At 39.0% G+C, this 15,287-nt stretch overlaps 1 protein-coding gene across 1 annotated transcript in view; it reads left to right on the top strand.

Moving 5' to 3' along the window:
• The window catches only part of LOC122813646 (calreticulin-like), a 218,447-nt gene that overhangs the window by 161,367 nt on the left and 41,793 nt on the right, over window positions 1-15,287 (top strand). Inside the window, exon 6 of the mRNA XM_044086080.1 lies at window positions 6,393-6,506. Coding sequence (XP_043942015.1) covers window positions 6,393-6,506 — 114 coding nt within the window. The remainder of the gene's footprint in view (window positions 1-6,392; window positions 6,507-15,287) is intronic.

Raw genomic sequence — 15,287 nt, forward strand, 5'->3', positions numbered from 1 at the left:
ATGCCATCTGACCTTAGTTCCTAGTGCCTCTGTTGAGTAGAGCCACTGGAGTGATCCCCGGGGTTAATTTTCTGTTTCCCATCCACTCATCAAGATTTCTCTTGAAAAAGGCCAGTGAGGTGCTCTGCTTGACATGTATGGGAAATCTATTTCATAGCATGGGCAGTCTCTGGGTTATGAACCTTGTTTATTAGGTCCATGATGATGCGTTCCATAGCTTTGCATATCAGACTCGTCAGGCTAATTGGGCGATAATTCCCGGGGTCTGTAGTCGCTCCTCCTTTGTGGAGAGGGATGACTGTAGTTGTGCGCCATTCGGTAGGGACAAAGCCTGAGGTGAGGCTGTGATTGAACAGGGCACACTGGTGAGGTGCCAGTTCACTCTGTAGTTCCTGTAGAACACAGCCAGGGATATTGTCAGGTCCCATACAAGCTGTATTCTTGGCCTTGGACAGTGCTGTTTTAACCTGTGTAGCAGTAATACTGGGTGCCTAGCAATCTACAGGTATTGTGATTGGTCCTTTGGGGAGAGGGGTAAAGTTGGCACTGAATCTGTCGGCCAGTATATTGGCAATATCTGTTGGCTCAGTATAGGAGGTACCATTGTACAGTAACTCAGAGCAAATCTGGGTATTGCTGTGGAGATTCTTTACATAACTATAGAAGGCCTTGTGGTTGTCTTTGCTATCTGCTGTAATTCTGTTTTCATAGCAAGCTTTAGAGGATTTGATGAGGGATCTCAACCTTTTGTTGAGGCTGATAAGGGAGTTTTTCCCGTCTTGGGACTTATTCCTCATCAGTTTCCTCCTTCTGTTGTAGAGTTTGCTTATGGCAGGGGACCACCAGATTGGCTTCCTTTTTTTTGAGGAGAGCTTCTTAGTTCTATTGGGTATGGCCAGATCCATGCATTTGTGTACGTGTTCGTACAGTGCATTGCTGTATGATTCTGTGATCATGCAACTATTCTTCATTTGCATGGGTGCCGTGAAGTTAGCCACCTCTGTTTTTAGGAGCACAAAGTTAGCTTTGGAGAAGTTTTTCATGGTGGTTACCTTTGTGGGGGGTGGGGGGGGAGTGGGAGGGATGTGGATTTCCAAGGTGATTAGTTTATGGTTGGATCTAACCAGGGAGGAGTATTGGTGTAGAGCAATGATCGCCCATGTTAGTAATGACCAGGTCAAGGATGTTGCTACCTCTAGTGGGGGGAAGAACGAGCTGGTCCAGAGCACTGGAATTAATGAATTCCAGAAAGCATTGGGCAAGTGTATTGGTACATGAGTAGTTTTCCCAGTTAATGGAGGGGTAGTTGAAGTCGCCCAGTATGAGAGTGTTAGGTTGGACCCTAGTATTCTCCAGGGTGCTTAGGAACGTGGAGTGTGAGTCTTGGGACATGGTTGGGGACCTATAGCAGGCTACGACCTGAATCGCTGTCTTACCCAGTGTTAGCTGCACCTGAAGTATCTCAGATGCATAATTTTGGGCTACCAGTCTGGAGGTGTGCACATCCTTTATGAATATAGAAGTACCACTGTCTTTGGAACTTCGATCCAAGTTCTGGGGCCGAAAGGTGTGGAATGAGTTTGGTGTTTTTTTATGTGGAATGAGTTATAGCCTGGTAGTGCAGCAGTGCTTTCTGCTGCCTTGAACCAGGTCTCTGTTACAGCACAAATGTCATTCTTCTCCATTTTAAGGAGTGCTTCGAGTGAGTGCATTTTGAGATTTAGACTTCTAGCGTTGAGCAGCATGACCCTCAGGTTGCATTTGTTTGTAGCTGTTACGGTGGTAATTTGGTCTTTGGAACACTGCCTAAAAAAGGCGCTATAGGGGTGGCAAGAGCCTTGGCCAGTATCCGGAAGCCCAGGGTTGACAGATGCAGGCCATCACTAGCAAAGCATTGAGGTCTGTCAATCATGTCATCCCAGGCAGACAGATACTGAATCCCCTTAGAATGACACCAGAAACTTAGCCAATTGTTGAAATCAGTCATTTTCTGCTTGTACTGTGGTATCATTCTGGGTGATGGTAGGGTGCTGCTCAAGGCTAGGGTCATACCCGCCTGGGATAGATAATCCAAGAGCTCCTCCTTGTCTCTTTTCATGTAGTCCAGGGAGGTACATCTCAGGTCATTCACACCCACATGTACAATGACAGAGTCATATACATACACAATCTGAGTTAAGAGTCTAAGTGCAGTGCCTAGGATACATCTATTTTATTTTTTTTATTGAAATATCTTTTTATTTTTCAAAGAACAAATTTGAATAACAACAATCATTTTACAGATTCTTGCATGTGAGCTGCTATGTTAACCATCAGATCATGACATCTTAGATCCATAATGAGTTCTGTAGCTGGAAATAGAAGTAGTTAAAGAAATTTGCTTTCTTTCTTTGAAGCTGAAGGAAATGTTGCTGCTCATCATAAATGCTACATATCACACCGCTCGGTGGTTAAAAGTCCTTCCTCATGCCTCTAGAGCCCGCACTTCAATCTTGATCTATGGACACTGTCTTTGTGGATTCTATATGTTCTCTCTGTGTCTGTGTGGGTTTTCTCCAGCTATACTGGTCACCTCCCACTTCTCAAAAACATGCTGGTTAATAGGCTAGTGTAAGATGTCCATTTCTGCTGCAGGCTGAAAAGGTTCCATGATGACTAGTTCATTTACCTAGTTAGCAGCTGAATAAATTAAATAGCAGTCTTGCAGTCTACAAAATGAATTACTGGAAAATAATAACAATGATTTTAGACTATTCCCATGTGAATTTACAGACCAGTTCAGTCAAGCAGCCACATGCATATTTATGGGATTCATATAATAATAATAATAATTATAATAATAATACTAGTACTACTACTACTACTAATAATAATAATAATAATAATAATAATAATACTAGTACTACTACTACTATTACTAATAATAATAATAATAATACTAGTACTACTACTACTACTACTAATAATAATAATAATAATAATAATAATACTAGTACTACTACTACTAATAATAATAATAATAATAATAATAATACTAGTACTACTACTACTAATAATAATAATAATAATAATACTAGTACTACTACTACTACTACTAATAATAATAATAATAATAAAGAGCCACTGGTCCAGTCACATACTTACAGGCTACATTATGTTTCCATGCAACTATGTGCCCCTCCCCAAGCCCCCCCCCCCCCAACTACTTTATCATGACAACAGGCCTAGTAGTTTAGTGGAATCAGCAGTATGATATATAATAAGAAGGGGGGGGGGCAAGGAGACAAAGACAGATAGACTGAGCTCAGGAAGAAATTCTGTGAACTGAACAATTAAACATTTGGGATGAGTCATTCCTCATGGGATTGTCTGTGAGCTACAGAGTTTACATTTTACAGAGTCATGCTGACAAAAGAATTTATGGACAGGAACACTGAAGGATACATCTGTCCCTACTATTTCCTGTTAAGTTCCTGTTCTGAGAGGAATCTTAGCTGGTTTTAGTCAGATTTTCAGTTCTCTAGTAAGGAAAAGTTGAATTACTTCCAGTTTTTTTATCTCCATAGTCAGATTAAAAATCTCAGATTTGAGAAGAATGGGATGAGTTTTCACGTATTTCCTTGTAGCAGAGTGAATGGACCTTTAAATTAAATTTTTTTCAGGTGCATCTTGTAAAATAAATAGGGCAGAGTGACAATGGGGGGTTTCAGACTGGAGCTTTTTAGTCATATTACATTGTTCCATTTATTAGGATGCAAGAGATCAGCCACAGTATGGGGCATATTTTAACAGCCAAAGTAACACATCCATAACTATGATATGCTGCAAGCTGTTTTATGAAGTATTTTCTTTTATTCAGAAACTCATTAGCCCTTAGAACAGTGCTGTTTTTCTTTCAGAGTTATACTTGAGTTCTATGGACCTTCCTCAGAGTGTTTTTGTAAATTGCAGTCTGAAGATGTTCTACTGTCCTGAGATCGCAGTCCACTGGTTGAGTTCCCTTCAAGTGCTCTATTTCTGGTTGTCCATTTTAAACAAAATCATGTATGTTTGCCTGATACTTTATTTCCCTCTGTTTGTTTGCTCAGTGCATGTTATACTTTTTGTGCTTCAAGTGATCATTTACTGTCTGTCTTGGAACAGATTCAGATGAATACAGTAAAATAAAGTAAAGGGAGAAGCTAAACACTGCTTTATATAATTTTGGACATATGACATTTGTACATAGCTAGCTTATTGTCGAGTACAGGTGATTGCATGTTATAAGCACTACAGTTAAGTATGTCTGTGCAGTAGTTTGTGTTTGTACTACGTTATATGCACTACAGTATTTTTATGTAGTGTTTTGTGTTTGTACAACATAAAATTATGTACTACTTCCGTGGTGATGCAGCGGTAACATTGTTGCCTCACAGCAAGAGGTTCTCCCGTTCGATTCTCGGTTGGAGTGCGGCGAGTTCTTTTGTGTGGCATCTGCATGTCCTCCCCGTGGTTGAGTGGGCTTTCAAAAGACATGCGTAAATGGGTGTGCCTTCGTTGAAGGTTGAATGTCAAGCTGGCACCTTGGCGTTTGTGAAAATCTACTGCCAGTCATTAGCGGACCAGAGTTCTGCTGTGGCGACCCCTAACCAAGAAATGCCGAAAGACAACAACAACAACTACATGAAATTATGTACTACAGTAAGTATTTTTATGCAGTAGTTTGTACTGTTATATGCACTATAGTAAGTATTTTTGTGCAGTAATTTGTGTTTGTACTATGTTATATGCACTACAATAAGTATTTTTGTGGAGTAGTTTCTGTTTGTACTACATGTTATATGCACTACAATAAGTATTTTTCAGCAATATTTTCTGTTTGTACTACGTTATATGCACTACAATAAGTATTTTTGTGCAGTAGTTTGTGTTTGTACTACATGTTATATGCACTAAAATAAGTATTTTTTTGAGTAGCTTGTGTTTGTACTACGTTATATGCACTACAATAAGTATTTTTTGAGTAGTTTGTGTTTGTACTACATGTTATATGCACTACAATAAGTATTTTTGTGTAGTAGTTTGTGTTTGTACTACGTTATATGCACTACAATAAGTATTTTTGTGCAGTAGTTTGTATTATAGTAGCTGGGTTTCACAGCATAGGAGTGGAACCTCCCCAGCTACCATTGAGCAACTTAAATTGACGACTCTTCATTTTATGTTTGTGCCACCTTACATCCTCAAATGCAGTTTTCTGTAATCTAGACGGAATGCATTTCTTCGATTACTTTTTATGATATTCATGAATTTGTAAATGAAAAACAAAAAGAGTGGTTTTACTTTTTTTTAGTATGCAGAAACTGCATTGTATTTTACATATTATGAAGAGATACTGTGGATGATCTGTAGTATATTTCTGGGACAGAATTACATGACTTATTTAGTATATGTCATGTTAATTTTGTAATTAGTTGAGAGCATTAGTCACCTAAAAGAGTTTTGTTTAAACTGGTATAGTGAGGTAATTTACTATTGTAATATACACAAACATGTTCTTAGGTTGCATGCACTAGAACACTTCCCCATATTGTGGCATAACCATTTCTGTTCTGTAAAGAATTCCAGCTCAAAGAGTGATCTCACTGATCATTTTTTGTGTATTCCTTTTTTTCTCCCTGCAGCTAACCATCAGCTGCTACCAGCTCCTTTTTTCATTTGCAGAGTGTACAGGACCCACCTTAGCGTCTCCCAGGCTCATCCCAAACCACATGTGGGGTGATCAAGGATGCTGGTGCAGAATCATACTGTTGTAGAGGAGAAATCCTTAACTCCCACTGCCCACTGCAGCCTTGCAGGCTCTATAATCACTGCCATTGGGAGGTGCATGCACACTTCTGCACATGTGCAATGACCTCGTGACTAAGCAGCATAGTGCTTCTGCAGCACGGAGTTCACCAGACATGTAGCTCTGCTTTATTGCAGTGAGTCTAGGCTGTCACCCTTCCCCCAAGATGCGTGCGGTAATATCATTTGATCACCTCCTTCATCCCCCTGTGACACCTCCATCACTGTGCCTCTAGTCAAATATAAGTCATCTAGGGGGTAGTAAGAGCTTTGTCCTTCTGTGACATAGGGCCACTATTTTTTTTTTGTTTTTTTTTTTTCATTGTAGCTGGAATCTGTGATCCGCTGAATCAGTGCAGGTCTTTAGTAATTTCAACTTTCTGCTTATACTACTGGGTTTCAAATTAAATGTTCTTGTTGTATTGTATTAATCTATCAGAAAATTGCCAAAGAACAATTGCATATCAGAAACAGAATAAGGCAAAAACAGTAAGAGTTTGTGTGTTTACATGTTATCATTTATTGCTACCAAAATGCATAAATCAACTGTTTTTAAACATCCACAGGGCTGGGATGTGCCAGAAGAAATTCCTGATAGAAGTGCAAGGAAACCAGTTGACTGGGATGATGAAATGGATGGTGTGTGGGAGCCTGCAATGATTCGAAATCCAGCCCACAGGGTAAAGATGCCATCGTTATGAAATTTTATGAAACTGAATTTGTATATTTAAATAAGCAGCTAAAGTTCACACAAATCTTGCTTCTTCTTAGTAGCATTTATTTAATATTACTTGAAAAAATAATGCATTTTCTATAGAGAAAGAATCGTTTAGAATGATCTGGTAGGCCTCTTGGAATGGTAATTCCAAAGTATTCATTTTTTTGGAGTACTTGACAATACCATCCTGATTTTAGTGCAGTATGTCACCAGTTGTCTGTGTATTTCCATACTGGGACCTTTCCTGTTTGGAATCTACTTGTCTAAAGCAAATAACAATACCATGGAACCCTGGGTGACTAAGTTTGCAGATGACTACAAGTTAGGAGTAGTTATATGCCATCCTGCAGGAAGGTTTGTCCCAAATAAATAACTGGTGCCAAAAAATGCATTAGCGTATCCTTTGGGAAGTCGTCTACTCCAGGGAACTATCGCATTGACAATATGCCCCTAAGAGTTGACCTAGATGTTCAGTATTTGGGAACTTATGTGGATAGTGATCTTTCAGTTAACAAGTGTCCATTGTCGTAAGAAAGCCCTTCTGTATTGCACAGCTTATAAACAAAGGGATTGTGTCTGGATTTAGGGACATCATTGTCCCCCTTTGGTATGTATCTGTCCAGACACATGCAATAACTGGAACACTCACAGAAATACTTTACTAAAAGGCTACAAGGCCTAAATAATATGTTCTACATGGGACTGACTCAAAGCCTTATCACGGTACTCAGTATCCTACAGACTGTTAAGAAGTGACCTGTGTCTGGCATACAAAGCATCCTTCAATCCAGTACTGATGGATTTACTGCACATCAGCAAGTCATATAGCATCAGAAATACTCAGTCTAGAAATGTAAACCTCTTCTGTACCATCAACAGGAAGGTTTTGAGGAACAGGTATATCTAGGAGAGCATATTACTGCTCTGGAACAGACTCTCTGTCCACGTAAAACAAAGCTCATCCAGTACTTAACATATTATCAAAACCACGTTCCAAACGTTTCAGTCTCATTATTTTTCAAAGTGTTTTCATATTTGCTCCATAAGTTGGGAAACTGCATACACATGTTGTTAAAGTGCTCATCAGCCTTAACAACAGTATATTTTAACTGCTCTAAACATTTACGAGTATTTTTCATAAGGAAGCTTAACAACTGAAAGCCAGCTTGATTATAAAACTCCACTAATTTTGAAAGAAAAAAAAAATGGTTTCTCAGTTTTAAGTGCATTTGGAAATGTAGAGAAACAGAGCCCTTAAGGAACAATATGAAGGGCAATACATTGCCCACATCAGAAACTGGTGATCCTCTAAATTGCCTGTGTGTGTGTGTGTGTGTGTGTGTGTGTGTGTGTGTGTGTGTGTGTGTGTGTGTGTGTGTGTGAGAAACACATTTGGAACATGGTTGCAATAATACGTAAGTACTGCTCATCCTTGTCCATATGGTATCACAACTTAGATCTATGGATAGGAAACAGAAAATTTACCCCAGGACTGCCCCTGTACTACTAATAGACAGAAGTAGCTCCAAATGCTTTATCTCATGCGTGGGTCCCTCTAATTATCTGTGGTATGATCCCAGTTATTGTCACTAGGGGTAATTTATACTTATTGAAAATGGGATGGGCAAGCCAACTGTAACACCAAATGGGATAGGTTAATTCAAGCACCAAAAGGGAAATTGTCTAAGCTTAAAATGGCCTGCAAGAGCAGCTAGCCTAGTGCTTACCTATGAGCCTATGCTGTAGCGAGTAGAATAAGCTGGGATTTAATGACCTGTTATTCACCGAGTTACAGGGAGTAAGGTAAAGGTGAGATTTAACAATTTATTGTTCTGGGACAACCGGTTTGTGCTCAGAAAGATGAGGGCAAAATAATTAGTTGAATTTAATGGAGCTGAAAACAAGAGTGAGACAGCTGGAAGTAGTAGCTGGGCTTCAGGTTGTTATTCAGACAGACAGTAGGACACTGAAGAAAAAAATGAAAAGTGTGTTGATGGAAATAATCTAAGGCTCTTATTTAAGAGTAAATATTTAACAGCTGATGTGTTGTGTCATGGATGGGCCTTTCTCAAAGTCTAGACTCAGATGGAAAAATCATATACAATCAGGTGAGTGTGGGTTAAGGCTATGAGGACTCAGTATTTAAGAAAAATGGACAGAAAGCAGTTAACCAGAGTTAATGGATTAAGGTTTCGGTAAATGAAGAAAATTAAGCAGCTAGGGATATAAAGGAGATTATGAGGCTTTAAGCAGTTAAGGTCAATAACATGAAACAGGAAACAGAGTCGGAAAGAATAGTGAGCATAGTAGAGCAGAGGTTGTTGTTGGACGGTGATCACACTAAAGTGTGTAGGAGGTAGTTAAAATAGGATAAACAGAGATACTGTGGCAAGAATAACATCAGAGAGGTGACCAGGAAGAACAGAATAGATGGTAACTAGATCCATAGGTGCCTTACTGGACAATAACAAGAAGGGAAGAGCAGAGTATAAAACCATATAGACATTTCTACTAAAATCAGACATTCAGGAGGTGATGGCTAAATGTTCCACTTGGGACTAAGTTAGCTAAGGGTAAAATTAATTGACTATAGTAATAACAGTAGGCAAAGAGAAATGTAAGCATAGCATAGGCTGACTTCCATTTAACAGTGCAAACATTGTAAATGTAGGCTAGGCTAGTCTATTAGTTAAAATAACTTAGTGTGTAAAGATGCCAAAGATACTACATCACTATTTCAGACCAAGGTTCTCCAAGATGTTGCTTTTTAACTGATAATGGGAAAACTATTCATGGTAATGATATAAATATTACCTTATTTAATTTAGTGTATGCATATATATATATATATATATATATATATATATATATATATATATTATATATATAATTATATATATATTTATATATATAAATATATATATATATATATGGGTCTATCTGACTTGGTCGACATTTCATTTAGTCGACAATTCATTTAGTCGACATTTCATATAATCGACAAGCTTTTGCCCCCTCCCCCAAAATTGTGCGACCCTGGAGTTAGAATATATATTTAGGGGGGGGGGTGGGGGGCACAGCCCCCCACTTGGGGGGTGTGGGGGGCGAAGCCCCCCACTTAAAAAGCTTGTCGATTATCTGAAATGTCGACTAAATGAATTGTCGACTAAATGAAATGTCGACCAAGTCAGATAGACCCATATATATATATATATATACACGTGTGTGTGTGTGTGTGTGTGTGTGCGTGTAATATGTATGTATAAAACATTTTGCAGTCAAAAAAGCTGGTAAAGCTGATTGAAAATTGCCTGATCACATGTACCAGCTTGCAGGACAAAGTGAAATTAGGTGGAAAACACAGAAAAGAGGCAAATTTGCATGACCTTAGTATGTTCAGACCTGTGGTAAGCGGAAAATTTGCTCACACCAGCACACCTGTGGTAAGGGGAGAATGTGCTCACAACAGCATACCTGTGGTAATGGAAGAATGTGCTCACACCAGCACACCTGTAGTAAGGGTGAATTTGCTCACACCAGCACACCTGTGGTAAGGGGAGAATGTGCTCATACCAGCACACCTGTGGTAAGGGGAGAATGTGCTCACAACACCACACCTGTGGTAATAGAAGAATGTGCTCACACCAGCACACCTGTAGTAAGGGGAGAATGTGCTCACACCAGCACACCTGTAGTAAGGGGAGAATGTGCTCACACCAGCACACCTGTGGTAAAGGGAGAATGTGCTCACACCAGCACACTTGTGGTAAGGGGAGACTGTACTCACACCAGCACACCTGTAGTAAGGGGGAATGTGCTCACACCAGCACACCTGCAGTAACGGGAGAATGTGCTCCCACCAGCACACCTGTAGTAAGGGGAGAATGTGCTCACACCAACATACCTGTGGTAAGGGGAGAATATGTTCACACCAACACACCTGTGGTAAGGGGAGAATGTGCTCACACCAGTACATCTGTGGTATGGGAGAATGTGCTCACAACAATCCACAGACTTTCTTCAGGTATGAAACCAGGGTTATGTCCTCCAGCCTTTTTAACACCAGTAATTATAAAACAAGCAGTCATAGAGCAAGATGAGAGAAAGTGAAATGAGACAACTCTCTAGTTAACCAGAAGAAGACCAATAACCCATGAACTTTGTAGTTTGTTGAAGATATACCATCTCAGAAAAAGAACTATCTCAATTTCCTGTGTAAGGGCTATTTAATGACATAAATGGCATACTAAAATGAATACTGCAGCCTAGACAATACCAGGGAAGGGAAGGGAAGCTGATGCAATCACTAAAGTGGAAGACATACGAGAACATGTATCTGGTATGCCATGTAAGCACTTAATGCTAAATGTGTAGGAAATGTAATACACTAGTGTTTCCGAATACTTATAATATCTTTTTAAGAAAATGTCAATATATTGTATGCCTGAAAAATGTAGTGATTTGAAGCTACATGAGACTGAGGTTTCTTTCCTGACTTCCTAGAGCAGTGTGTGCCTTATAACCAATCCATATAATAAAACTAATCCTTGATACATAGAACTAATCTCTAAGATATAAAATCAAAGTACACTGCAATGAGTAGTTTTTACACTGATGATATGGTGAATTTTGCTTCATTTTAGGCATGTCTTCATTTGTCCTCTGCTGAGTTATGGGCTTTGCAGGAGTGGAGTCTTATTTACAAATAAAATGAGACTTACCTCTGTTCACAAATATGGCCCTGTACTGTTTTATCAGTCTCTCAGTTTCTGACACAGGGATGAAGAGGTGCAGGATTATTGAAAGGTCACTGTGACTGACAGAGGTGAAAGCATTCTCTGCGGTGTGCACCTGAAATGGAGGCAGGGACTGTTTAATAGCTATAGAGACTGAGAGAGATTGATGTTACACATTGGTAGTCTATCTCCAACAGTCCATAAGTGTTCTATAGTATGGTAGCTCAATACATGCCCTTTTGTGGCACACGGCCAGGTTTTTTTTTTTTTTTTTTTTTTTTTTTTTTTAGTGATATTATTTGTTTTTAACCTAACATGCTTGTTTACTGCATATAGCTCTCTTTTGTCACCTGCCATGCCCAGTGACAATACCCTTCTTTTTAATTACTTTAATTTTCTTCTCTTCTATGAATCCCTTATAGGAATGTCTAACTATTTTCAGCTCCTTATCCTCAAACCTAATGGAGTTTAGCATCAGTAAAGAAGAGGAGCCTCAGATGATTTTTCATGATGTGCAGAGAAATAGTAAATTAATACCTTGTGCAGTATGGGGTTTAATGGTTTGCTTTAAATGCCACTTGCTGACTGCAGGTACTGTAAGATGATATGTTTTACATTAAGTCTGATTCCCTTAATTTCCTCCATTGTCATCTTTGTTTATTTAAATGCCATTTTGTAGGACAGATTATGGCTTTTACTTCACTCTCTTAGGCATGTCCATCAGATGCCCAACCATCCTTCCCTGGTAGGTTTTCAGGAACTGAATCTCACTCTGGAAGCCTCAAATGCTGCATGTTATTGCCCCATCTAGCAAAAGAGATCACTTTTTCCCTAAACATGTTTTGCCAGGCTAACTATAGATGTTCTTCAAAGGATCACTACTGCAATAGCCTTAGCTTTATGGGTTATATCCATAACAGTCGGCCAGCATCCAAAGCTTCAGGGCACCAACCATGCACCTAATCCATTACCGTCAGCTGGGTTTATATCACAAGATCGAAACGTGATAACATCGAACACAAGAACATCAAACTGGTAACTGCGAAAACCCAAAACTCCGAAAGCTGAGAACAGTGAATTTTTTCACTGGGAAAAAAAATCACTCTTCCAGCACAAAACACAAAACACGCAAACACTACAAGCTATGTCTAATGTGGGGGGCTTCACCCCCCCCACACCCCTCTACTTAAATATACCAACTCCGAGATTGCACCACAATGGAGGAAATAGCGAAGCTATGGAAATGACCCACTGAATTCTTTCCCTGGGAAAGAATTCAGTGTTCTCAGTTTCGGAGTTTTGGATTTTCGCGGTTACCAGTTCGATGTTCTTGCGTTCGATGGTAACACGTTTCGATTTTGTGATATACACCCAGTCAGCTCACGTTGAGCTGGGTAAAAGTTAGATTTGGGCACCAAGCTCTTCAGAGCTTTCCTGCCATGAAAGAGAGCACTCCTCTGAGTGCTTTCAAGCATCAATGCTTGTCTAGCACTATTCCATTACTGGGTATGTAAGTTCTCTTCAGGGAGAAAAACCTTACATTTTACTTTTTTTTTTTTTTTTTTTTTTAATTAAAACTTTAATTTTCTGCAAAACGTATTTATTTAAGCTGGACAAAATGCTTTATTGATTGTCATTTGACTTTTATTCACTTTTAAACAGAAGTGAATAAAACTTCTTATAAACAGATCCATAGTGGAATGGAAAATTCCAGCCTTATGGAAAACTTTGCACATAATCCCACTCCACAAAGGAGGCAATTATACTGACCTAGCCAACTACTGACCTATTGCGATCTTATCCCCACTGTCCAAAATATTAGAGAGAATTGTCCACACACAGCTTATGCACTACTTGCAAACAAATAACCTATTAACTCAGTCACAACATGGTTTCTGTCCAAACCACAGTACAACCACTGCCCTGTTATCTTTTGCCAGCACAATAAATCAATACAGAAACCATCACAAATACATATCCTCTATTTTCTTAGACCTATCAAAAGCCTTCGATATGGTCTCCAACAGCAAACTCCTTACCACCCTTTCTTCACTAAACTTTTCCCAATCTTCACTTGACTGGTTCCAAAACTATTTGTCCGGATGACAGCAAGCAGTACAATGGCAAGGAGATCTATCACCCCTTTTACCTACCACCATAGGTGTCCCCAGGGCTCTATACTAAGTCCCCTCTTTTTCTCATTATTCATAAATAACCTCCACACCTCAGTCCCACAGGCACCCCTAATTCAGTACATCAATGACTCCACAGTAATTTGCACTGCCCCTACTATTCAAGAATTACAAGTGCTCACTCAAAACTCATTTCTCACAATCGAAAACTGGCTAACTCCCACCACATCTTGAACCCTAACAAAACAAAACTTATGCTATTTCATCATACCAAAGCTAAAACAGCCCCCTCCTCATTCACTATCAAATCTGTCAATAAAACCATAATTTCACCCACTGTCCATATGAAGCTATTAGGTGTTAAAATAGACAATAACATGAAATTTGATTTCCACAGATCTCAAACCATAAAAAAGTCCACAAAAAATTAGGTACTCTGTATAGGAATAAACTTTACTTTACAAACAACACTAAAGCCACCGTAGCTCAAACACACTTAATCTCAACCCTTCTGTATGCATCACCGATTCTCACCAAATTTAGGAAATCTGACCTCACAAAACTTGAAACATGTTATAATAAAATTGTAAGATTTGCAGCCAACAAAAACTCCAGGTCTCATTACAGTACATCACAATGAACAAAACATGCTGAAGGGATAGGTTCCTGACCCAGAGACTCCCCAGACTCTAGAATAGACTGTCCATACATGTCAAACAGAGCGCCTCTTTGGCCCGCTTCAAAAGGAACCTTGATGATTGGATGGGAAATAGGAAATTCACCCCGGGGATCACATCAGTCGCCCTGCTAGACAGGGGTCCAGGGAAGTATAAATATTGTGGGAAGAAATAGTCAGGGAATTGTTATGGCTAGGCTTGTATAGGCCCTAGGGCTGATAGCCTAGTACCAACCTATGAACCAAGACAGCTCAAATGGCAAGAGTTTCCTCAACTCCTACTTTACAACCAACTAACCATGGCCCATAAATTACTCTATAATAAAGAAAAGACACCTGTCCTGCGAAATCTATTACAACCATACTCCAGTACCAGAACTTCACGATCCAATAAAAAATCCCTGACAAAAGTCTCCATTGCCAAAAATCAGGCTGGAGAAGCCCTCTTCTCCAACTGTATAGCTAAAATCTGGAATACTTTACCTCCTAGTATAATATCTACCACAACCTCACCACAATTTAAAGCTTTACTGAAAACTCACCTATCCAAAAACTGGATATATCCGTGTATGGCTCCTGACTAATCCAGCATATTCCTAATGCTGATACTATTTGAGAGTCATTCTTACTAATCGTACGTATAAACACAAACAATATCTAGTACTATTCCCACAAACAGCATCCAACAAAACACACTTTTTTTATATTTGCATATATTTTATTATACATTGAAAATATGTATATTATTTTAGGGTAAGAAGCTGCAAGTTCTTAATTGGTATATGGGTGTGACAAAATTCATTTTAATCATGATTGATTATTGACCTTAACATTTTAGTATATTTGGAAATAAGTGATTGTTGATAGCATAATGATCTGAAGAAGTGGTGGCAACACCATGAAAGTGCTTACCTGTTGGAATAAAGTTTTTTGTGTGATTTTATAGACTGAACTGTGATTTATATCTTCCTGAACCCTTAGCTGTGCTGTTGGATGCTGTTTGTGGAAATACTGACTTTTTTGTTTTACCAACAGTACATTTATCCTAGCTGCGACCTGGTTTATGTTTGTAGTGATATCTAGTACTATGTTTTAATGACACCGTGTCCCATAATGTATATTTTATTGTGGTTTTATTATTTATTACACTCTACTTATATCTGTGTTGTATTAGCTTATTTTTATGTGGAGCTTTTCTT

The sequence above is a fragment of the Protopterus annectens genome, chromosome 10.part0 (genome assembly GCF_019279795.1).
Source record: "Protopterus annectens isolate FY-2018-M chromosome 10.part0, PAN1.0, whole genome shotgun sequence".
NCBI lineage: Eukaryota > Metazoa > Chordata > Ceratodontiformes > Protopteridae > Protopterus > Protopterus annectens.